General features: G+C 44.0%; 1 protein-coding gene across 3 annotated transcripts in view; it reads right to left on the bottom strand.

The window, feature by feature from the left end:
• Positions 1-22,292, bottom strand: part of AGL (amylo-alpha-1, 6-glucosidase, 4-alpha-glucanotransferase) — a 419,432-nt gene that overhangs the window by 227,746 nt on the left and 169,394 nt on the right. For all 3 annotated transcript variants that reach the window (XM_069232148.1, XM_069232150.1, XM_069232149.1), the window contains exons 18-20: positions 14,170-14,294; positions 13,932-14,044; positions 5,038-5,172 (exon numbers count right to left, since the gene is read on the bottom strand). In XM_069232148.1, the coding sequence (XP_069088249.1) occupies positions 5,038-5,172; positions 13,932-14,044; positions 14,170-14,294 (373 nt within the window). The remainder of the gene's footprint in view (positions 1-5,037; positions 5,173-13,931; positions 14,045-14,169; positions 14,295-22,292) is intronic.

Here is a 22,292-nt window from a genome sequence, read left to right as displayed (position 1 = left end):
GAAACCAGTAGTAAATTCCTGAAGAGAAAGACCTGTGGAAGAAGGGGACCAAGTCCATAAGTCACAGAGGAGTCCAGGGGGAGCAGGAGATACTACCCACCCAGCTGTGGTTGCAGGAGTTAGTCGACAGTAGGACGAAGACGGTCAGGAATTCAGCCCTGGAGCAGGTGAAGAGTTCATGGAGGATGCAGTCGACGTCCCACGATGGATGACTGCAGTTGGTCAGTGGCGAGGAAGAGCCACTGACAAGCCTTGGGAAAGGCAGAAGTAACGGTGAAGCAAAAGTAGAGCTGCCGGGAACAGCAAGGCCCAGGAGGGCTCAACCCCTAGGGGGACCCCTCAGCAAGGCAGAGAGTCCACAGAAGAAGAGGCAGCTCCCACAGGAGACCCACTGGATGAGGAACCAGGAGTAGCAGAGAAGCCCAAGCAGCACAACTGGAAAAGGGTCCCACACCACCGGAGAAGCACACAGAGGGTTGTGCGTCACAGAAAGGAGTGCTGGGGGCAGAGACTACAAGGAGCCTGAAGATCCCTTGTAGGAGATGCCAACAAGCCTTGGTAGCTGCAAGAGACGCAGTGCACAGGGGTACTGTCCTGCATGGGAAGGCAAGGGCTTGTCTCCACCAAAGTTAGACAGCTGGCAGAGAGGACCAAGAGGGCTACTCCTGACCACCATCCGTGATGCAGGATCCACGTAGCTCAGGAAGAGAGGAGATTCATGCAGCATGGTGTCATTGGAGTTGGTGCTTGTGGCTGCAGGGAAGTGACTCCTTCACTCCAAGGGAGATTCCTTCTTCCTTTTTGTGTAGACTGAAGACTTGCCTCCCTCAGAGCATGCACAGCTGGGGAATTGTTGCAGAAGCTGGAAGGAGCCATGGAAACAATGTTGCAAGCAGAGTCTTTGTTGTGGATGCAGATTGTCGGGTCCTGGAGGGTCCAGTTACGGTTCCAGTGGCTAGAAGTCGAAGTAGAGGTTGCAGAGGAGTCCTGCTGGAATCTTGCAAGCTAAATCTGAGGACCCACACAAGAGAGCGACCCTCAATAGTCCTGAAAGGGCGATTGGTCACATAGCCAGGTGATCACCTATCAGGAGGGGGCTCTGATGTCACCTGCCTGACCTGGCCACTCAGATGCTCCCAGAGGTCCCTGCCAACTTTGGATTCAAGATGGCAGCACCCAGGGACGCTCTGGAGCTGCTCCGGGCACCGCCCCTGGGGTGCTGATGGAGAGTGGTCATTCCTCTTTCCACTGACCAGTTTTGCACCAGAGCAGGTAATGGAGGTCCCTGACCCGGTGTAGACTAGTTAATGCACGGATGGCACCAAATGTGCCCTTCAAAGCATATCAGTGGCTTTGAGACGCTACCCCCCCTAAGCCATGTAATACCTATTTTAAAAGGGAGAGGGTGTTACCCCCCCCTTCCCAAAGGAAATCCTTTGTTCTGCCTTTCTGGGCTTGGGCTGTTCAAGCAGCAAGAGGGCAGAAACCGGTCTGAGGGGTGGGAGCAGCTTGGGCTGCCCAGAAAATTCCAGAAGGCTGGTAGGAGCAATGCTGGGGGACCTCTAAGGAGCCCCCACAGTGCATGGAATTATACTTCCAATACTGGCAACTGTATTGGAGTATGATTCCGACATGTTTGAGACCAAACATGCCTAGGTTCTTAGTTACCATTATATAGCTGGACATAGTTAGTGACCTATGTCCAGTACAGGCATAACAAGGCGTCCCGGCACTCACGAAGTCCAGGAAAATGGAACTGGAGTTCGTGGGGGAACAACTGCTAGTGCAGGGGTGCCCTCACAGGTACCTGCACCCTGCCCTGTGGGCTAGGAGGGCCTACCTTAGGTGTGACGTACAGTGACCCGGTGCAGTCACCTGTAGTGAAAAGGGTGCATCCACCCTTCCACTCAGGCTGCAACGGCAGGTCTGCAGATACACCTTGCATGAGCTCTCCATGAGTGGCATAATACATGCTGCAGCCCATGGGGATCCCCTGGTACCCCAAAGCCCTGGGTACCTGGGTACTATATATAAGGGACTTACATGGGGGCACCAGTATGCCAAATGTGGGGTGTAAGTAACAAAAGTTACCAAGTTTGAAGTGAGGGGGCATAATCAGTGGGGTCCTGGTTACCACGATCCCAGTGAAAACAGCCAAACACACTGACAACAGGCAGAAAGTGGGAGTAACCATGCCAAGAAAGAGGGTACTTTCCAACAACATACTCAGACTAAATTACGGACCTGCAATAAAAAGTTTAAATGTACAGATAGACCGCTGGATTCGCCTTCCCTATCCGTGGCTGGCCGCATTGCACTACTTAAAATGGGGGTGTTCCCATGTTTTCTATGTCTATTTGTCAACATACCGATGCCTCTCACCAGTACATTTTTCACTACACTACAGAGCTCTTTGACACAGTTGATAATGGCTGGGAAGTGACACTGCGTGTGTTAGGAGGTCCCAGCACTCCCGTATGAACACGGGGTTTTGGGGTTCCCCATTTTCAGTTATACTATTTAGCTGCCCAATGCCACTATGGTACTATTGGTATCATCCAGATGCCCAGTTACCATATGCCATACCGGAAACTGATTCTATGTTCCCCACCCACTTACAATTGCTGCTCTTATCTGGCCTCCCATTGGATCCCACAGACATCCAGGCATTGGCCAAGACATGTTGGGCACGGAGCCGTCTGGCTCACCTTTAGTTTTGCAGCTTGCTATACTCATCAGCAATCCCACTAGGTAACAATTCTTGGCTCCCCCTTACATCAGAAAAACTGGTGCAATATATACTTTGCTCTCTTCAGCTTTCTACTATAGGTGACCTCTTCCCACATGATCATGTATTCTCGTGAATGGAGGATAGTCGCTTTGTATCCCCCCGTACATGCACACTGAAGGCTCTTTTGCCTTCTTACCCACTGGCACCCTCTGACTTCCCACCCCTCACACTAACTATAACAGCAGACTCCAGTGCTGGTTTAATTTCCAAGTTGTTCTGTGCATGTCTTGAGCTTCTCCTCGTCCAGGTTCAGAGAATGCATGAGGCCTGGGAGGTGGACTTAGGACATCAGCTGTCCAATAAGATATGGCACGCTTGTTGTTACCAAACACGCACAGTCTCCCTCAATAACAGGCAAAATCTTCTACACTATAACCATCCTAAACATTGTTGATGATTTGAAACGCAAATGAAATACACAAAAAATACAGAAACAAGCATTCATCAAACACATAAACAAATGATAACACAGTTTATTTAGTTTGCTAACAAATATAAATAGAAAAAAATAAAAAATTTAATAAGAAGATTGTAGCTTTTCTAAATTCAATTGAAGCCACACATAACCATACTATATTCTGTTTGATGCACCTGCTCCCACAAATCATTCTGAGGATACAAAATGAATTTTTACCCTCCAATTTCAAATTACTTGATTTACAGTACGTTTAAAAATGTTCAATTGTACATTTAGCCACTTTATGTATATACACTGTATTAATCTGTTAATATTATGTAATTTTCTAAGCGGTCACGGGCCCCCTGAGAAGGCTTCACGGACCCTCAGAGGTCCCCGGACCACAGAATGGGAACCATTGCTCTACATCATTAAGGTCATGACTGACTTTCTTTCATACTTAAAAACTAAAAGACTTAGAATAGGATTCAGGAAAGCATTTAGGAATATGGAAAGTAGCACTCTAGAAGAACCCTCTTAATCTTACATGCCTTTGTGAGTTGGTTCCAAAGCACTTAACGAGGACATACTATTTCTGCTTGTATTAACTACATAAATAGTCCCATTTTGGATGTTTAGGAACCAACTGAGACAGGTATGTAATTGTACATGAAAGATCACTAAAGAAGTACTACTTTATACAGTTTAAACTGCCTTTGTGAACAGGCCTCAATTCTTTTTGGTAATAAAATGATGGTTTGGAGTTGGGTAGAAGATTATTTACTGTGGAGAATATAGTAGGGAGCTCTGGGTTCCATTTAGTGATCATCCTCTTTATTTGTGCAAGAAACTGTTTGCTACATATAAATTAAAATTAAATATGTGTTATATGGCTTGATGTATAAGATATTCTTTCGACAGTGGCTCAAAATTATGTATATTTTTAAAATATATCATTTTATGTTTGGCCTTTGTTCAATTTGTGATAGTCTTAAGAGCTCAACCTCGCAATAAACAATGAAGTAGTTGAGTGGAAACAGCAGGTCAACGATGTAAAACATTTTAATATTTAGAACCCGATTTAGAGTTTGGCAGATAGATACTCCATCACAATCATGACAAGTATCCCCTCTGCCTTAATCCAAGTACATTAGAATATAAAATGCTTTTAAATTAAGAAGGGATAGCCATCCCATTTGTGAAGGAGTACCTTTTGACCAATTAGGCCCTTAATTTCCTTATAAATGCTCAAAAATTCCATTCTTCCTAATAAAATTCCCATTCCTGAATTACAAATTCCACGCATTGAGAGAGAGACCGTTTATCTATGTGGAAATTCTAACATAATTGGTTGAATGCCTGTATTCACAAAAAAGCATATTCCCAAAGGGGAAGTGAAAAACAAATGACGTTGATCTGTTTCGGGAGGTGGCTGAGGGAGCTGGTGGGGGTAGTAATCAATTTAAGGGATTAATCTAATAATCACTTGTCCTAGGGTTTTAACCTACATGGTCCAATAAACAGCAGCACTCAGGAACAGGGAATGTAATGAAATACAATGTCAATATACATGCTGATTGGCATGTTCATATTAGCCCCAGGTAAATGAGTTGAGAAGGTGTATGTAACAAAATGTCAAAACCAAGAATTAAACACAAAGTTAAGGATTGTTTAAAAAAACTCATGTGGCAAGCAGAAAGGGAACATTAACAAATCAAAACTGTAAAGCTTTAGTTATGTGACATGCATGAAAATATCACTTTGTGACATCGTCATTCCTTCTACTGCCCATAGCAGAATACTTTGCAATCATTCAAAATACATTGCTGTATTTAATATTTACACTTACGAAGCAAATGTTTTTTTCAAAATCGCTGGTGCTTTTTCATCAGAAAGACTTCCAGATGTAAAGTGAGGGGTGAACTGGATCAGGTGACTGCGGAGGGCACCAACAGCTTCCTGTGCCTTCGGGTCCAAACTGACTCTATAAATGGCAAAAACGTGATTTTTTTTTAAATAATGCTTTTACTTAATTCGCAGCATAGACACTGAAAATCAAATTATGTTTGTACCTAAATAGGTTATTATAATGTGTAACAGATCCAACTGTGAGCGGCTTAACATGTTTACAAGTACAACAAGCATTGGCACAGTCAATAGGTCGGGCACTGCCCACCAACATAATACTTTTGTTAATGCTTGTTTTGTAATTTTGCTTTTTGTGCAAAACTTAAGCGTTGGGGAATCTGTTGGGCCCTCATCAATAAAGAAAATGACAAAAATCATATTTTTTTGTCTCAGAAAATGCACAGTAGTTCCAGGCACGTAGGGAACTACGTTGTGGGTGGATGCACTCCTTGTGAACAGGCAGAACTTGTTCATTCACAGTGAAGTTATCCAGTGGCTAAAGTGGGTTGACCCACTGCTCCTATGCTGGAAGTTGTAGTGGGTGGAAGAATAATTTGAATGACACAATAATGCAGCAATCAATGAAGAGGGCTGGCTGAAGGCTGCAATACGTAAGCAGGTCTTGGAATATGCTAGATCTAAAATGGAAATATAGCAGCTTAGGTTAAACATTTTCAACCAACATCGATTCTATTGCTTCAATTAGAGATAACTGTTCTGAGACATCACTCACTGAAGAACTAAAAGGAAGAGCAAACTTCACAAATAAACAATGTACTTAACGGGAAACAATAATTACTATCAGGAAATGATTCAGATTAATACCAACTTCTTTCTTAACTAGGTTGACAAACTGCCAACTACTTCTATCCCAGTCAGTAACAATCCTGTCATACCTTTAAATGTCCAAATGCAAGAAACTAGTCTCCAGAAATGCTCTTTGCAAAACTCAATAACATTTTCTAGTCAATGTCATTCTGGTGCAACCTTTCCGCCTCATCCCAGTCAGATCCCAAAACTGATGCACAATATGTATTTCATTAGTTAAAGAGTAGGAGGACTATTCTTGCTCTAAAAAGATCCCTACTTTACAATATGTGGTTGATTTTTCATTTATTTGCTCCTGTTTACTCTCACTACAACAGCTAAGGGTCATAAAGAGAAGCTTTGGTACACTTTGCTCAGCTCATCAGTAATACCAGCTCCCCATACATCCGAAGAACAGAGCTTTTTCTCAGTTACCAATTACTCGTGAGATCAAGTGCCCTTTCCTCTCAAATGTAGATGAATGACTCTGCGCTTGGCATGGGCTGAGGTTTTAAGAACTAGCTTTGTGGGGCACACAAATGAGCAATAGGAAGCCGTCTGCTATGTTTTGTTCTGTAAATTACTTACAGAATGAATAATAAGAGAGAAAAGAGAAAAGGAGCACAGAATTAGCAATTGGAGATTCATTAGATAGCTACCCCATACTGAGCTTTGTCCAAAGTCTTTTTATGATCCATATTTAACGAATTTTGAATTTTCATAATGAGCAAAGTGGAGTTTAAAGATACAAAAGGCCCAATCTGACACCAAGGGCTTCAATTCACATGTGGTGGCATGGTAGATCATGCAGAATCAGTTCTCTTTTACCATCTTTATTCATTCCGCTGGACCATGACTCATGAGAGTTTCTAAGTAATGACTAACATGTTTAAAAACACTATGTTCAAAGACTCTATTTAATTTTCTGACCTAACTTTGTTGACCATCTACTCTTTCGTTCTTCTCTTCTGTTACAGCATGCATACCTTTTCAATCTGCCCAGTGCTTCATTATCTTCAGGGTCAGATGTTGGGTAAAAGTACTTACACTGAAAATAATGTCTAGCCTTAACATGGGTTCACATCCAGTGCAGTATAGGTGGATAGATTGGTTCGCCGCTTGTTTGTTCATGGCATGGATGTATCATGCCTCTTCCTGTGTTTAGCCCTTCCCGAGAGCATGGTCCAATTACTAGATCAATCCACTGGTTTCATTTTAGCATCTGGTTAGGAACTACTTTTTTCTTTGTTGAAAATCAATTCACACGATTGGTCCTGTTTTCACTCACTCTGAGCTCTGCTCTGTTTCTGTAAACAGGCCTGTAAATCTCGTTCTTATCTCGTCACATCTGCTCAGCATTCAAACATGCAGAACAAATGTCAGATGCTGTTTCCAGAGGGCATCTATTCCGTGACCCCCACCCCTCCCTCATGCTGTGCTTATGCTGCTCGGAGTTGTGCAGAACTCAGCTTATAAATGTGCATATTTAAATTTTGAGTACTGTCGTTTTCTGAAAATAACTCTGCATATTTTCCAAATGAGGGTTTTAGTGCACATGCATATAATATTTTTTCACCCCAGGAAGGGGACACTAGCCTCTTGTCCTTTTATTATTTTAGCAATATTGCCAATAAAAATGATCATGTTTCGCGTTCTTCTGTGTGTATGCTAAATAAACTATTTGCACTAAACAGATTAATTGTCCTTGTCACTTGTGCTTTTCTTCCACCATTATTATTTCTTCAGTTGATGATTGGTGACATTTCACAGATTTGAAGCTCGGGTGGAATATCTACAAGATTTATCTTCTGTTGCTGCCACCAATGGATCCAATCTGTTTTTTAAGATGTGAAGGTATTTTGGCAGAATTGAGGCTACCCTTCACATTAGCTGATTGTGGCAAAATTAAATCAGCAGGTTCCCACCCATCCCCCAGTCCGTGAATCTTGCTGACTGTATGCAGCGGCTGAGCTAGCGGAGTTGCACACTAATTTTCACTCAGACAAAGAGAAAAGATCACTTGACAAATATTGTCTGTGCTGAGAGGTAGAAGAGCCAGAGAGTAAAGAGCAGACTTGCATTTGTGGGGGTTTCTGATGGATGTTACAGCCTCATTTAATTTACTCATCTGCGGTTGGGTTGTTTCATGCAACTATATTATCGAGTGACAAGCGGAGTTTATTTTTAATTCCAGCTGCCAGAAAGGGTTATGAATCTACAGCACTACATGCCATGAACAGGTGCTAGCAGGGTAAGTAACATAATCTGTTTGATATCATGTGTAGCTGTAGATACAGATGCTCTGCACAGACTGTAAAGCATTGCCCTCCAGAAAGTGGTTGCTAACCTGTGGGTGTTGCAGTTGTTTGAAAAACTGTATGTAACACTGCTTGTCCAACATTTGTTTGTTGGCCGGCTAAGACATCCACACAGTAGTGTTTAGTAAAAGTGTGTGGAGTGCACCACGTAGCTGCTTTCCAAATTTCAGCTATTGGTATATTGTCCAAAAGGCCATATATATATATGCTCCTACTTTGCAAACAGAGTGTTCTCTACAAGGTGTGGGCAAAGCTCTTTTGGCTTTGGCGTAACAAGTCTGAATGCATTTAACTATCCATCTTGAGATGCCGGATTTAGATATGGGCTGCCCTGTGTGAGGGGGCGAAAAAGCAACAAAGAGTTTGCTTTTATGAAACTCTTTAGTTCAGTCTATACAAACAATTAACACTCTTTTTACATCTAATATGTGCAGTGCCCTTTCTGCAACTGATTCAGATTGTGGAAAGAAAACCAGACGTTTAACTGACTGGTTCAGGTAGAAAGTTGAAATTCCTTTTAGAAGGGATATTGGGTTAGTACGAAGGACTACCCTATCGCTGTGTAGTTGGAGAAATGTTCTTCCAAGATTAGTGCCAGGAGCTCAATGACACGTCAGAGTGAAGTGATTGCTACTAAAAAGGCTTACCTTTCAGGATAAAAACTGCAGGGGTCAATGTTGAGATTCCAAGCAGGTGCAGGGGGAACCGTGGGTAAAATAACCCTTTTAAGGCCTTCCATGAATGCCTTTAATATTGGTAATTTAAATTGTGGTAAGTGTTGTCTGTTTAGTAGATAGGCAGCTACTGCGGATAAATGCAGGCATACTGAAGTATACGGTAGATCAGGTGTGCGCAAATGAAGTAAGTAGCAAACAATATTTTGAACAGCTGCATTGAAAGGCTCAATGTGGAGTCATGGCAGTAGAAAACAAATCATTTCCACTTAGCTGCATAACATGCTCTTTTTGTAGGTGCACGTGCCTCTTTGAGAATAGTCATACACTGTGGGAGGTTGAGGTAACAAAACTCTACGACATCTGGAGCCAAACCGCAAGGTTGAGCTCCTTTGGGATTTGGGTGCCTGATTTCTCCATGGTTCTGAGTGAAAAGTTCCGGGTTGAGGGGAAGCTTCTCATGGGGCACTACTGAGTAGCGTGGTGAACCATGGTTGTTCAGCCCAAGTTAGAGCTACTAGAATGAGCGGCGTTTGCCTCACCTTCTAAACCACAAATGGAAAAAGAGGGAGAGGTGGAAAAGCATAGGCAAGTATCCCTAACCAGTGTATCCACAGAGCATTGCCCTTGGATAGGGGGTATGAAAGCCTGGAAGCGAAGTCTTGGCATTTGGCGTTGTCTGCAATTGCAAAGATATCTATATGGGGAAAACCCTATTTGTGAAAGTATGGGTGGAGGACTCGGGAGTGGAGTTCCCACTTGTGGACTTGTTGCCGCATCCTGCTGAGGAGGTCGACAAAGCTGTTGTCCATGCCTGGGAGGTGTTCCACTAACAGGTTAATGTGGTGATGCATTGCCTAGCGCCAAATCGACTGAGACAGGTGTGATAACTGTAGAGATGTGTCCCTTCCTGTTCTTGTAGATAAAACAAGACTGTTGTGTTGTTCGTCCGGACTAATACAACCTTGCCTGTAAGGTGACTTAGGGAAGTTTTAAATGCCAGGTGAATGTCTTGAAGCTCTAAGTTGTTGATGTGTAGGGCTTGATGTTTGGAGTCTCACCCTGGATTGTGAGGTCCTGCAGGTGAGCACCTCATTCTGTGAGGGATGTGCCCGCCCTGAGAATGATCTGGGGAACAGGGTCAGAAAACGTCCATCCTTTTGACGTGTTTTGTGGGTTCCACCACTGCAGAGAGTGATGAGTCAGGTGCTTACCAACACTAGATCTTATAACTGACCTTGCAACTGAGACCACAGACTCACCAGAAGTTCTTGTAGTGGACGCATGTGTAGTCTTGCGTGTGGTACTACTGAAATACAAGATGCCGTCATGCCTAAGAGTTGTTGAACCACTCCGTTATGGATTGATTGGGCTTAGTATTTTTACACAACTTTGTTCTGAATACTGAATGAATTCAGGTAAGCTAACCTTAGCTGTGTGCTGAGGAGAGCCCCTAGGTCTGGCTGAACCTGTGAAGGTTGAAGGTGTGACTTCTGTATATGGATTGTGAACCACATTTGATGAAGAAAGTGAAGTGTGGCCTGCATGTGTTGGTGACATAATGGAAACGTACTGGCTTTGAAAAGCCAGTCGTTGTGGTATGGGAAGACATGAATGATCTGTCTGCTCAGATGTGCTTGAACTAATGCCTAACATTTTTTGAGACCCTGAGTGGAAGCACCTTGAATTGGTAATGTATTCCCTGTTTAACAAACCTGAGGTATTTGAGATGAGCTGGATGGATTGATATGTGAAAGTAAGCGTCCTTTAAGTTTAGTGCAGACATAAAGTCGCCCTGTTGTAATAGAGGGGTCACATCTTGGAGAGTTACTGTAAGAAAGTGTTGCGAGAGGCTGTAATGATTTAGCGGTTGGGAATGAGGAAGTATATGGAGTATACTCCTTTGCCCCGTTGTTGAAGATGAACAGGTTCTATAACCCCTTTTTGAAGTAGAGCTGTACTTCTTGTTTTAGCAAATGTAAATGTTCTATGGAAAGTTTCTGTATGCGTGGTGCGAGGTTTGGAGGTATTTTGATGAGCGCCAGACAATAACCATGTTGGACAATGTCCAACACCCACTGATCTGTTGTTATGTTTTTCCAAGCGGGGAAGAAAAACATAACAGACGTTCCCTGACAGGTGGTAGATGCTCGGGGGAACAGAAAGTGAGTCACTGTTTGGAGGTGGAGGGGGGTGGCACGGGTGGAGGCGCTTTTTCCACAACCTTTCAAATTGTATCCTCAATATGCGCCTCACTAGTATCCTCTTGAAGGGGAGGTTTGATGCTGCTGCCTGTAAGAAGAGGTAGAGATAGCTGATGATGTTGGTTTGGTGCCCTGTTTGTATGAGGGGCCTCGAAAGGAGCTAAGAGGAATGGGAGTTTGCATTGCCCACATGGATTTGGCAACTTCATTATCTATTTTAATTGTTTTCTAAAATTTGATCCACCTGTGCACCAAAGAGATGTTGTTGGTCAAATGAGGCATTTAAAAGTGTTTGCTGCACTTCTAACTTAAAGCCAGATATGCGTAAGCAGGCGTGTCTACACAACAGAATGCTTGTATTTATACTCCTAGCTGCTGTGTCCACTGCATCAAGGGCACATTGAATAGAATTGTTGGAGATAAATTTACCCTCCTGAACAATTTGTGCAAAACGGACCAATGGGAGCCCGAAAATGGTCTTGAATCTGAGCATGTCTGAACCCCATGGCGGAAATAAAACAAACAATGGAATTGATGCCAATTCGTATTATCACCGAGAGGAGTCACTTTACCTCGTGACTAAAGAGACTTCTTCAAAGAAAAACAACTTGCACACACCTGAACCAACACTAGATGGCAGAAGTATGCAGAGCATGTGTATCTACAGCCACACATGCCATCGAACAAAGTGTTTCCCTTTGTTTTATTTGGATTAGAGCATCATGCAGGACGCTTGTAAGGGATCCTTTGCATACATTTTTTGTTTATAAAAAGAAGAGCATGTCTGTTAAGACCAGATTTTATTTTTTATTTTTAATGTAGCTCTGTGTAAAAATAAAGTGTCACACCATTACACCGCACTGTTTACAACAGTATTTTTGTTTATTTTATTTATCATGCATAGTTAATTAAAACCACTGCATGTACATTCAAGATACATTAAAAACAAAAATATTCACCTTACCGTCATATTGGTCTGGGTTTAGTAAACAATGAAAACAGTGTCATATCGGAGTCAGTCACAATGAGCTGGGACCGAGAATGAAGATGGTTGAAATAGCTATTTAGATTCCACCAAAACCAGCCTCAATTAAATCTGTTCATACATTGTTTCCTAGGCGAGTTATATCTGTTTAGACAGTAAAGTGCTTATTGTACTGCACAATATCATGTGTTAAGGTGCGTGCCATGCCAATCCTAATTGTAGACCCTGGGCCTGTGTAGCAGTGCTATTTTCTCTCACTATGTGTGCCGTTGTCCGACATTAATTGTGATTTACTTGTCAGTTTTATAGCAGGAAACAGGAGGGAAAACCTAATCAACTTAATCAGTGCCCAGCCACTGCTCCCTACATCACTGAGGTACTATTTAGTTCTTTTTAACTTTTAGTGACATGCAAACAAAACATTAACATGAATATTAACACACTAACACTGTCACAGTAACATCACCAAATAGGGCTAAAAGACATTCACAATGACAACGTCAATAGCTCGGAGCTCAGGCTTTGCCGAGACCTATTGATTTTTCCAGTGCTTGTTCTTTTTGAGTTCAATAAAATGCTCGGTTCTGGCTCCAAATTACCCAAAACTCTATTTCCGAGTGGAAAATGAAAACCGCAAATTATGGAGAAGCAAAACTTAATAACTGCACCAACTAAAGACAGTTTTTATGGCAATACCGACCAAACTAGTGCAAGACCAACAACATACTACATGAAAGTAAACAAGCAGATGGTGCACCAGTGACATCCACAAACAAAACATGTCTAAGTACTGCATTAACCATTTGATTAATGTTCTAACAGACCAATGAAACCCAGTTTCTCCTACATGGTCTTCACAGCAACAACTGACAATGCTTTTGACACCGTGCTCATTGGAACTCCCATGCAGTAAAAGTGGAAAGGAACACCAGCAATAAAGTTTATCAGAAACGTGGCGCTCCTAAAAAGTGATGGGTGTACATTGCAATTCCAACAACTAAAACCACACAATCTAAGTAAGCACTGTGACATTGTTATATAAAACCAGGATAAATTAAGTCACCAAAATCATTTGCGATCACAGTTTTGAAAATATATGAAAAACATCATGACGTTAGAGAGAGAGCTCGTTGACTTAATCCACACTAAGGCTGACAAAATCAGAAAACATGTTTTAGCCAAAAAAACAAAAAAAAACTATGACCTCTTTATTTCTCCTTAAAAACATTGAGCATTCAACAGCTCACAAAAAAGCCTGATTCTCGAAGCCATTTGCACACTCAAGTTGAATCTAAGTCTGCAAATGGTTTGTTTTAAGTTTGTATGTGTAAGTTCTATTGTGTATTTACAAACAGTGAACTTACAGCTGTAGATCGATTTATTCAGTCTAATGACACAGGGTTGCTTCCTGTGCTACAAGATAATCCTGGAGTCGGTTGTACATTGAACAAGCATATGTAATTTCACTGAATGCAGCTTTTTTCCTGCTAACTCAGAACATGCGTACCACTGCAACTGTTAATATTGGTGCAAGTATTACACATCTCACTCTATGACTTTAAAGGTACCATACACAGTAACTGCTAAGTTACATGAATTTGCCCTTCCAAGGAGATTCTTAGTGTTTTGACTTAGTAGTTGATGATTATGCACCAGAATCACAAACCATTAAACTGGCCTTCTTTTACTGATGTTCCGGGGGGTAATAGCAAAACAAGCATAAATAAGCATAGAACATGGACTGAGATTCCACAGTGCTGCACAAGAAAGCTTTCAGAGAAGGTGCCTGACTAAGGCTGCCATGCAGACACCGTACAGAAATTTAAATAAAACTAATGGATAAATACCTGAATATAATGACGCTTCCAGGTGTCAAGTTTTCAAATTCTATTTCTTGAACATACTCATTAGCTCCCTTTTTCGTAACACCAGCCTGCTTTACAATCTTGCTCTCCGTAAGCTTGAAATAGAAAACATTGCAAGCCATTAAAGACACACTGGTGGCCATTATTCTCTTTTTTGACTCCCTACGAATGTACCATACAGTTTGGTCTCTGGGCGACATTCAGGAAAGTGTTTTCATACCTGGATATGTTCTCTGAATTCCACTGTATAATTTGCCATTCCGTTTATGAACTGCTCATCTTTTTTGTAAGTGTCTGCTTTTCTCTCAATGGTTCTAGCCTCTAGTACAACCTCTTCAATTTTTCCTGTTAGGAAACAATAAGTAAGCTCAGACTGCATTGCTTGGAGCTTTGCTGCATAGCATGGAGCTTTGCTGCAGTAAAACATTACGAAGGAAACACCAGTTGTCAGTAAGGACACAAACCATGCCTCAGACCCAACAAATAACAGAGACCTACATAGTTTAATAGATTCAAGGACACATCTTTATGCACTTTGGAGGGTATGTCCTGTGTTCTGCTCGTTAAACAGCGTAATGCTTCCCCCAAAACATCTTCAAGTGTTGTTATGTGGTTGGTTCATTAACAAGTATACTGCAAGCAAATTCTTAGTGCAGGGCACAAATAATGTTGAAAAATCTATAGAACACTTTGTCCATTACACTTGGAAGAATAGCTAATACAGGTGAGAGAAAGGTACTTTTACAGGGATAAAAAGAGAGAAATAGCATAAACAGTAAACATTAGGTACAAATTAACAAAATAAAGACACTCAAAAGGCAATTTCACATAGTCTCCCCAGTAATCGCATAATGCACTTGTTTGAAAGTGAGAGGCTAAGCCTTGGTGATAGCCATATCAAAGGTAACACGTCAATATTGTACTTTTTTGATCTTTAGTACAATATTTGCCTTGAATCATTTCAACATGTTATACACTCTATGTATTTTTCTTTCTACATGATTAAAGAATGTAACAATGTAAAAGACGCTTGCATTATTACGTGTTGTGATACTTGCATCAAACTTCGCAGACACTGTTTTGTTGCGTTGAGTTGCCACTTACTTGCACCTCCCAGCATGTTAATTGTGCTGGGGTTAAAATAGGTGATATTTGACAGAAAGATCTAGTGCCCAACGTTGTTACAAAAGAAGAAGCCAGAGTAAGAAATAGTCTAGGAAAGGCCTACATATCCAAGTCCCTAAATTTAGCTACGAATTGCTTACTTTTCACAACGCTGCATGAAGTACAAATTAACTGCGAGTTGAAAAAAATGCAAAAAATTATGCCAAACGTTGTAGAATTGCTAAAACAAGCTAGCAAATAAAAAATATTATAGTTATGATACTGGGAGAGTTTAACTGGGGTTCTTAATGTGACAGTGGGTGCAGTACCATACTATGTCCATGCCTTGCGCGACTTCCTCAGAATAATTTCCAGCAAAAGAGTAAACTACCACTGCGTACAGCACAGTGTAACAAAAGCATTGACATCTGTTTGGCAACCCTTTCAGAGGGCAAGCTAACAAATACTGACCTAACTTTCCTTACTTTCTACTCATACCATTCAAAATGAGGAACAGCAAGTGATGCAATTTACACAATAGAACTCCATCACAATATTAAGGATGCTGGTGACAGGTAGCTGAATTCCAAAAGCAACAAATGTCAGAAACAGTTAAACACACAGACATATATCTAAATATACACATAGTGCCCAGATCCCAAAATAAACTGTATTTAAGAGAGCCTGGACATACCATCAATTATCACACATATCAAAACAGGGCATCTACTAGAAAGGCACATAGCGAAGGGATATGTTTTCAGAGTTTTTCTGAAGCTCAACAAGTCAGAGTAAATCTGCTTCTTAGGACGATTTGAAGAATGTTCGATGTTTTGGGGCCCACAACAGAAAAATAAGAGGTTGTCTTTCCATTGCAGGTGGGTAAAACGTTACACTGATCTAAACTTTACAGAGCAACCATGGGGTTTGGTTGCATGCATCTATTCTTTGGGGTTGGAGAGGTAGTCTATTCATTGGCACATATTGTAGTACTACACATCTGGCAGCCTGCAGGCACATACACTGCGTTGCTCCAGAAGGAGGGATGGATGTGTTTTCTGGCTTTAACCTTGCCAACAAATCCTCGGGCTATGCAGACACACAAAATGCGGGTGCCCATGTTTTTTTCTTTGTGCAGTTGCACACTGGGTCTTAAATGGTATTGGTTCTTCCTACTTGTCACACTCTTACCTTGCAAACTTCTTTTGGGGACGCAGGGTCAATGACTGAGAACAATTTGGCTCCATCCGCTGTCTGCTCTGTGTACAAAACAGTACGTGACAATGTAATGTTTTTCCCATATCTGTGAGTTTTTTAATCCGTTATGTTAAGATTAACGTACTGTATGCCATTCTCTCCTTTTTATCAGCCTTTATTTCCTGTTTCTCCCCATATAATAGAGCTGGAATCAGTAGCAACATATATCATAGAAGCTCTGATAAATATGGCAAGGCTTTTCTCCCTTCTGGTTACATTTGCTCCTTGCTTCCTATGTTTTGCTGCCCCAGGGATCTGTTTTTCTTAAGAGAGTTCCTACAGATGCACCTCCTGAAATAAAGCTCCAGCTGGATCCTGTCCTCAACTACTTTGGTAGATGGGGAAAGGATCCTCCTCCCCTCCTCCCAACTCACTCAGGCCACCAGGCCTTTGTTAAACCACTGTGCCTGTAGGGTGTTTAATGCTGCTTTGCTTTTTCCTCCATTTAGTAGTTTGACATGACACCCTATTATAGTAGGACAGCATTGTTCTCTTACACACATTTTAATTAAGTTATACATTCTTGGAGACTTGGGAAAGGAGGCGATGCAGCATGCGCGTAGACACAAGCTCTGTCCCAATGCCACGATTACCCTGCACAATCCATCCTATCCAGGGCCCATCCACCCACTACTGACCTGTAGTGTGTACCCCTGACTTCCTACTACCTTGGCTGGATTGGCATGACTTGCAATAACCAACACCCCGCTACAGCTCAGAAAACAGTGCGGAGAAAGCGGAGCAGGCCTTGCAGCAACACATGACTGGTGCCAGGGGTGAACCTGCTGCATAAGGGTTGATCGGAGACCTGCTGCTTATGAAAATCTGGGCTGTGCTCTGGGAGTTGGTGGAGTGGTGCTGCCCTGAAGTATTGCGCAGTGCTACACTCCTGCTCGCTGCTGCAGGGGAGGCCAAAGATGGAGCCATGAGGTGGCCCCTCCCCCACCCCCTCTGAAGTTACTGGCAGCTCATTAGCCTGGCTGGGGTTTAAATGCGGCCTCTGCAGCAGTGCTGGAGCAGCAAGGCTCCTATCAGCATAGGCTACCATGTTTTAAGACACTGCCCTGCGTAACCGTAACTGGGAATGGGACTACAGGGTCATGCAGTGAGTTCATTCCCTCCTCCCCTCTCTTTCTTGTTGTTGCTGTGGTTGGAAGCCTGGTGGCTTGGTGTCTGTCTAGCTTGTGTAGCCAACACTGGCATTCTAAGAGGTGTTGCTGCACCGCCTATGGCCTGTTGACTCCTCCCTAACACACGGACAATGGGAATTCGCCAATGGAGCCACTTATGCGGCCCTCATCGGCATCTGTGGCTTGTGACCCTTGCATGGAGGGTATATGTGAACTTCCAAAGCAGAAGCAACCTGCCTTTGCCCTGCTGCAGACTTGAGGTGAGCTACGATGAGGACCCCAGCTATCACCCTGTTTCACAGTATCTGCTGAGTTTACCCACGCCGTATTGGTTGACCGCTCTGAAGGCCCTTGGCAGGAGGAGAAACAGGTGGTCCTCATCTTCCCAGGTTACACAGCAAGTGTACAGAAACGCAGGGCATCGTACTACGCAGCTAAGCAGGGGCCCTGTAGATGTGGCTCAACTAAAGTGCACTGGGATCCTGCTAACCAGGTCCTCAGTGCCAGTGTTCCTTCCCTAAAACCTGTTCACTTGATTCCCAATTGACCAGAACCTTCAGGCCATTGTAAGTCCCTAGCAAATGGTACCCCTGATGCCTAGGGCATGGGTACTGAAGAGGGCCCCTTAGAGCTGCAGCACCACCTGTGTCATTCTGAGGGACCCAGCACCAATCTTCTGCACCTTAGAGGTACCCCAGAAAATCTACCAGCTACTAGTGTGTTAACTGACTGGTCCAGACCAGTTCAGCCACCTTAGCCATGTTTCTGACACCCCCCCCTCCCCAAGGTGACAGCCAGCGCCCTTGAGGGCAAGAGACAAAAGCCTGCACTGTGCGAGGGTGTTCGCACATCAACCAGGCAGGGTGGACATTCCAGGGTGTGAAGCTTCAAAGGCCTAGCCACCTTTGTAATGTGACCCAGGTCTTTCCAGATGGCGACGATGACCGACCCCCCCCCCTGTCGTGACCCCACTTTTGGGGGCAGAACAGGAAGGAAAATTAGGCAGATTAGTAGGTGTCCCCATTTCATGCCAGTCCCACCCCTAAGGTGGACAGGCTTAAATGGACACTACTTTTTTAAATTGCTCCATTTTGGCTTCGAAGGAATTAGGCCACTAGGGTCAGGGCTATGCCCACTCCCCAACGGAATTAGTCAAAGAAAGGGTGTAGTCACTCTACCACCTGGCACTCCATGTAATGGCCCTAAATTGAGTATTTAGGTGGCACCCGTGAACCCTAGAACTCGGATCCTGATGACTTAAGAAGAGACACACCTGAAGAAGAGAAGAAGGAGCAGCTGACCTGGAACCAATCCCGCCAGCCTGTCTGCACTACTCGATGGACCCTACACCAAAAGACTCCTTGCCCTGCAGTTGAACCTCCAAAAACCTGGGAGGAGCGCATGCCTTCGAAAAAGACTCAAGTCTCCTGTGAGCAGTGCACCTGCTCTCCAACAAACTCCAAAGAAAGGACTCTGCAGCCTCCAGAACCGCAAAGACCTGATGCCTGAAGTCACCACTGCACCTGCCGTCACCGACCCAAGTAGGAGTGGACCTCTGATGCCAGCAAGGTACCCTAGCGGTCCAGAGTCAGAGCCCATCGTAGTTACCCCTCCCCTTGGGCTCCCTGAAGTCACCTGCAGCCTCTGTATGTATACCCTCTTCTCCTACATCTACTACAGTGAGCAAACATGAGACCTAACGCAACCACTTCACCCATCGCTGCCGGCAAGTGTTGAAGCAGACCCCTGGTGTTAATGACATTTCTCTGCTCCCGAGCTAGAGTCAACTGTGGTTTTACCCCTCCTGCACTCCTCGACAATGCCTGAAGCCTCACACCACAGGACCCCCCAACCACAAGTACTCCAGGGTGAGAAAACCCAAAGGACATCCCTGCATCCGTTGCCCCTGGGCCTTGGACAAGAGGGCCAAGGGTTCACCTATGCCCACGAGCATCCTACGTTTGCAACTTACCTGTTGGTTGTCCCCAAATGCCCCCCCACCCAGCCAGAACCTGCAGCCTAAATCAACAGAGACTAATCCCCATTGAAATACATTGGGCATCTGATGCATACTGCACCTCTGCACCTGGCCACCCGAATACTGCCCAGAGAGACCTGTTGGTGTGGTCCTGACTCTTGCCCAGTACTCACCCTAAGTCTACAAGACTGGCCCAGGATTCACCAATAAGTGCTTGTTTGCTAACTGTGTTTTCCTCTCCATAGGTTAACATTGAAAACTCTAAAATTGTCCTAATTGTCGATTTTTTTAAACTAAAAAGTATATATGCTGACCTTATAACAAACTTCTTGGGTTTAAATTATATATAAAAAGAAGTCTTATTTTTTTAATTGGTCTTCAATTTATTCTTTGAGTGTCTCTCATTTATGCCTCTGTGAGAGCAACAAATGCTTAGCACTACCCTCTGATAAGCCTATCTGCTTCCCCACACTACCATAAAATAGAGGATTAGTCCTATCTACTTTTGCCTCTGCAAACCAATTGGGGATCCACTAGACTCTGCACGGTGTACTCCTTTTTAGAGCACCATATAGAGGGATAGCTTCCTACACCGGCTAAACTTGAAATCATGGACGGAGGTATGGCATTGATCCTCCAGACAGCTCAAGAGGTGTGGGATATGCTGGACTCCAAGGGAGAGCATCCCCCTTTAGACCGGCGGGATGCCAAAGAGGGCTGGTTGACAGCACAAAATAGAAGCTGTGAGACTCGCAAAAACTGCTCACGCCCTACACAGGAATAGAGAGCACAAAAGAGGGCCCAGTCAGTGGTAGCACTGATGCACGGCATCTTCACAATGGCGGAGGAGCGTCGACCCCCTAGCCAAGAGCCTGGAGATGAAAAATAAAATGATATTTTATTATTGTTTTATTTTTCATCTGCTGGCTCAGCCAGCAGTACAGGGAGGGGTGGGGTTGGGTCAGGGGAGTTGGGAGGAGGGGAGAGTGCACCTAAGTGCACATGTGTGTTTGGCCGGCCTGAGGCAGCTGGCCAAACACACATGAGCACATAGGTTTCTCCAGCCTGGCTCTGTTGAACAGCTGGGCTGGAGAAACTGCACAGACCCCAGGCTGTGTGTCAGACCAATCCCGACGCTGCTTTTAGCATGAAAGTAGCACCAGGATTTCTGGGAGCCCGTGATGGTGTCCCAGTGAATGCTGTGTCACCAGAAGAGGAACGACGAACGAGGTGGCAGGAGACAGCAGGGAGCAGCAACAAAACCATAAGTATTGTTTCCCTGGTTTCCCCCATCCCTGTCGTCCCACCCCACCCTTTGACATTTGCAGCAGCTGCCGCTGCTGGTGCGGGGTTGTTCCCCTGCTTCCTGAGCCAAGGCTAGCATCCAGGAGACTTCAGAGACATTATGCTTGAGTGGCTCCATACCACAAGAAATTCCAGAGACTTTGCAGGGGACCTCGAAGTCACCCTGATGACATCTAATCTTCTCTAAAGACATTATAGTTTCTGTATCCTTTTCATTTCATATTGGGGATGATGTCAATGCTACATTTGTTGATGTTGTGTTTGTCTAGGGGTGCACGGTAATGACTGTACTGTATGGTGGAGGTGGTAAACAATGGGTCACACTCAGAGCAAGGTGTCAAGTGACACATGGAGTTCTTTTGATGGACACTGTGGCTGCCACATATTATCACCCCACCCAGGATTTTTTTCTATTTGTCTTTAAGGGTTGTGGACAGGCGTTGCACTGGTACACAGTGGCCTGGGGAAGTGAGTTCAGTGTTTTGTCTTTCTTTGGAATTAGGAAATACAGGGAGTAGACACCGGTTACTTTTTGATGATTGGGTACTAGTTCTATTGCTTGTTTTTGTAACAATGCTTGGACTTCTAGTTGTAACAGGTCTAAGTGTTGTTTGGACATATTGTGTGCTCTTGGAGGCACATATGGTGGCAATTGTAGGAATTCTATGCAATAACCATGTTGGATAATGGCTAGGACCCATGTGTCCGTAGTTATGTTTTCCCAGTTGTGGTAATATGCGGTAAGTCTTCCCCCACTGGTGTTGAGTGGTGGGGGTTTGTGACATTGAAGTCACTGTTTGGTTTGAGGGGTTTTGGGCTCTGGAATTTCCCTCTTGTCTTTGGGAATTGTCCACCCCTATATGTTCCTCGAAAACCTCCTCTCTGATACTGGCCCTGATATGTGGGTCTGACTTGTGAGGCGGAAGGCTCTGTGGTTTGGGAACAAAACCCCCTCTCTAAAGTGCGGCTTTCTAAAAGTGCCTCTGCTCTGTGGGGAGTAGAGCGCGCCCATGGCTTTGGCTGTGTCCGTGTCTTTTTTGAGTTTTTCTATTGCCGTATCCACCTCTGGCCCAAACAATTGTTCTTGGTTGAACGGCATATTCAGCACAGCCTCCTGGATTTCTGGCTTAAATCCGGAACTCCGGAACCATGCGTGCCTACGAATGGTTACTGCAGTATTCACTGTCCTTGCCGCCGTGTCTGCTGAGTCCATAGCCCACCTTATTTGGTTGTTCGAAATAGTTTGACCTTCCTCAACAACCTGTTGGGCACGTTTTTGGTACTCTTTGGGAAGGTGCTGAATGAGATGTTGCATTTCATCCCAATGTGCCCTGTCTTATAGAGCCAGTAGAGCCTGAGAATTGGCAATCCGCCATTGATTGGCTGCCTGTGCTGCCCTCTTGCCTGCTGCATCGAATTTCCGACTTTCCTTAACGGGCGGTGGTGCGTCTCCTGAGGATTGGGAGTTTGCCCTCTTTCGGGCTGCTCCCACTACCACCGAATCAGGAGTCAATTGTTGTGTGATAAACACAGGGTCCGTTGGGGGAGGTTTATATTTCTTCTCCACCA

The sequence above is a fragment of the Pleurodeles waltl genome, chromosome 4_2, assembly GCF_031143425.1.
Source record: "Pleurodeles waltl isolate 20211129_DDA chromosome 4_2, aPleWal1.hap1.20221129, whole genome shotgun sequence".
In the NCBI taxonomy this organism is placed as follows: domain Eukaryota; kingdom Metazoa; phylum Chordata; class Amphibia; order Caudata; family Salamandridae; genus Pleurodeles; species Pleurodeles waltl.
This window is presented reverse-complemented; position numbering and strand designations above follow the sequence as displayed.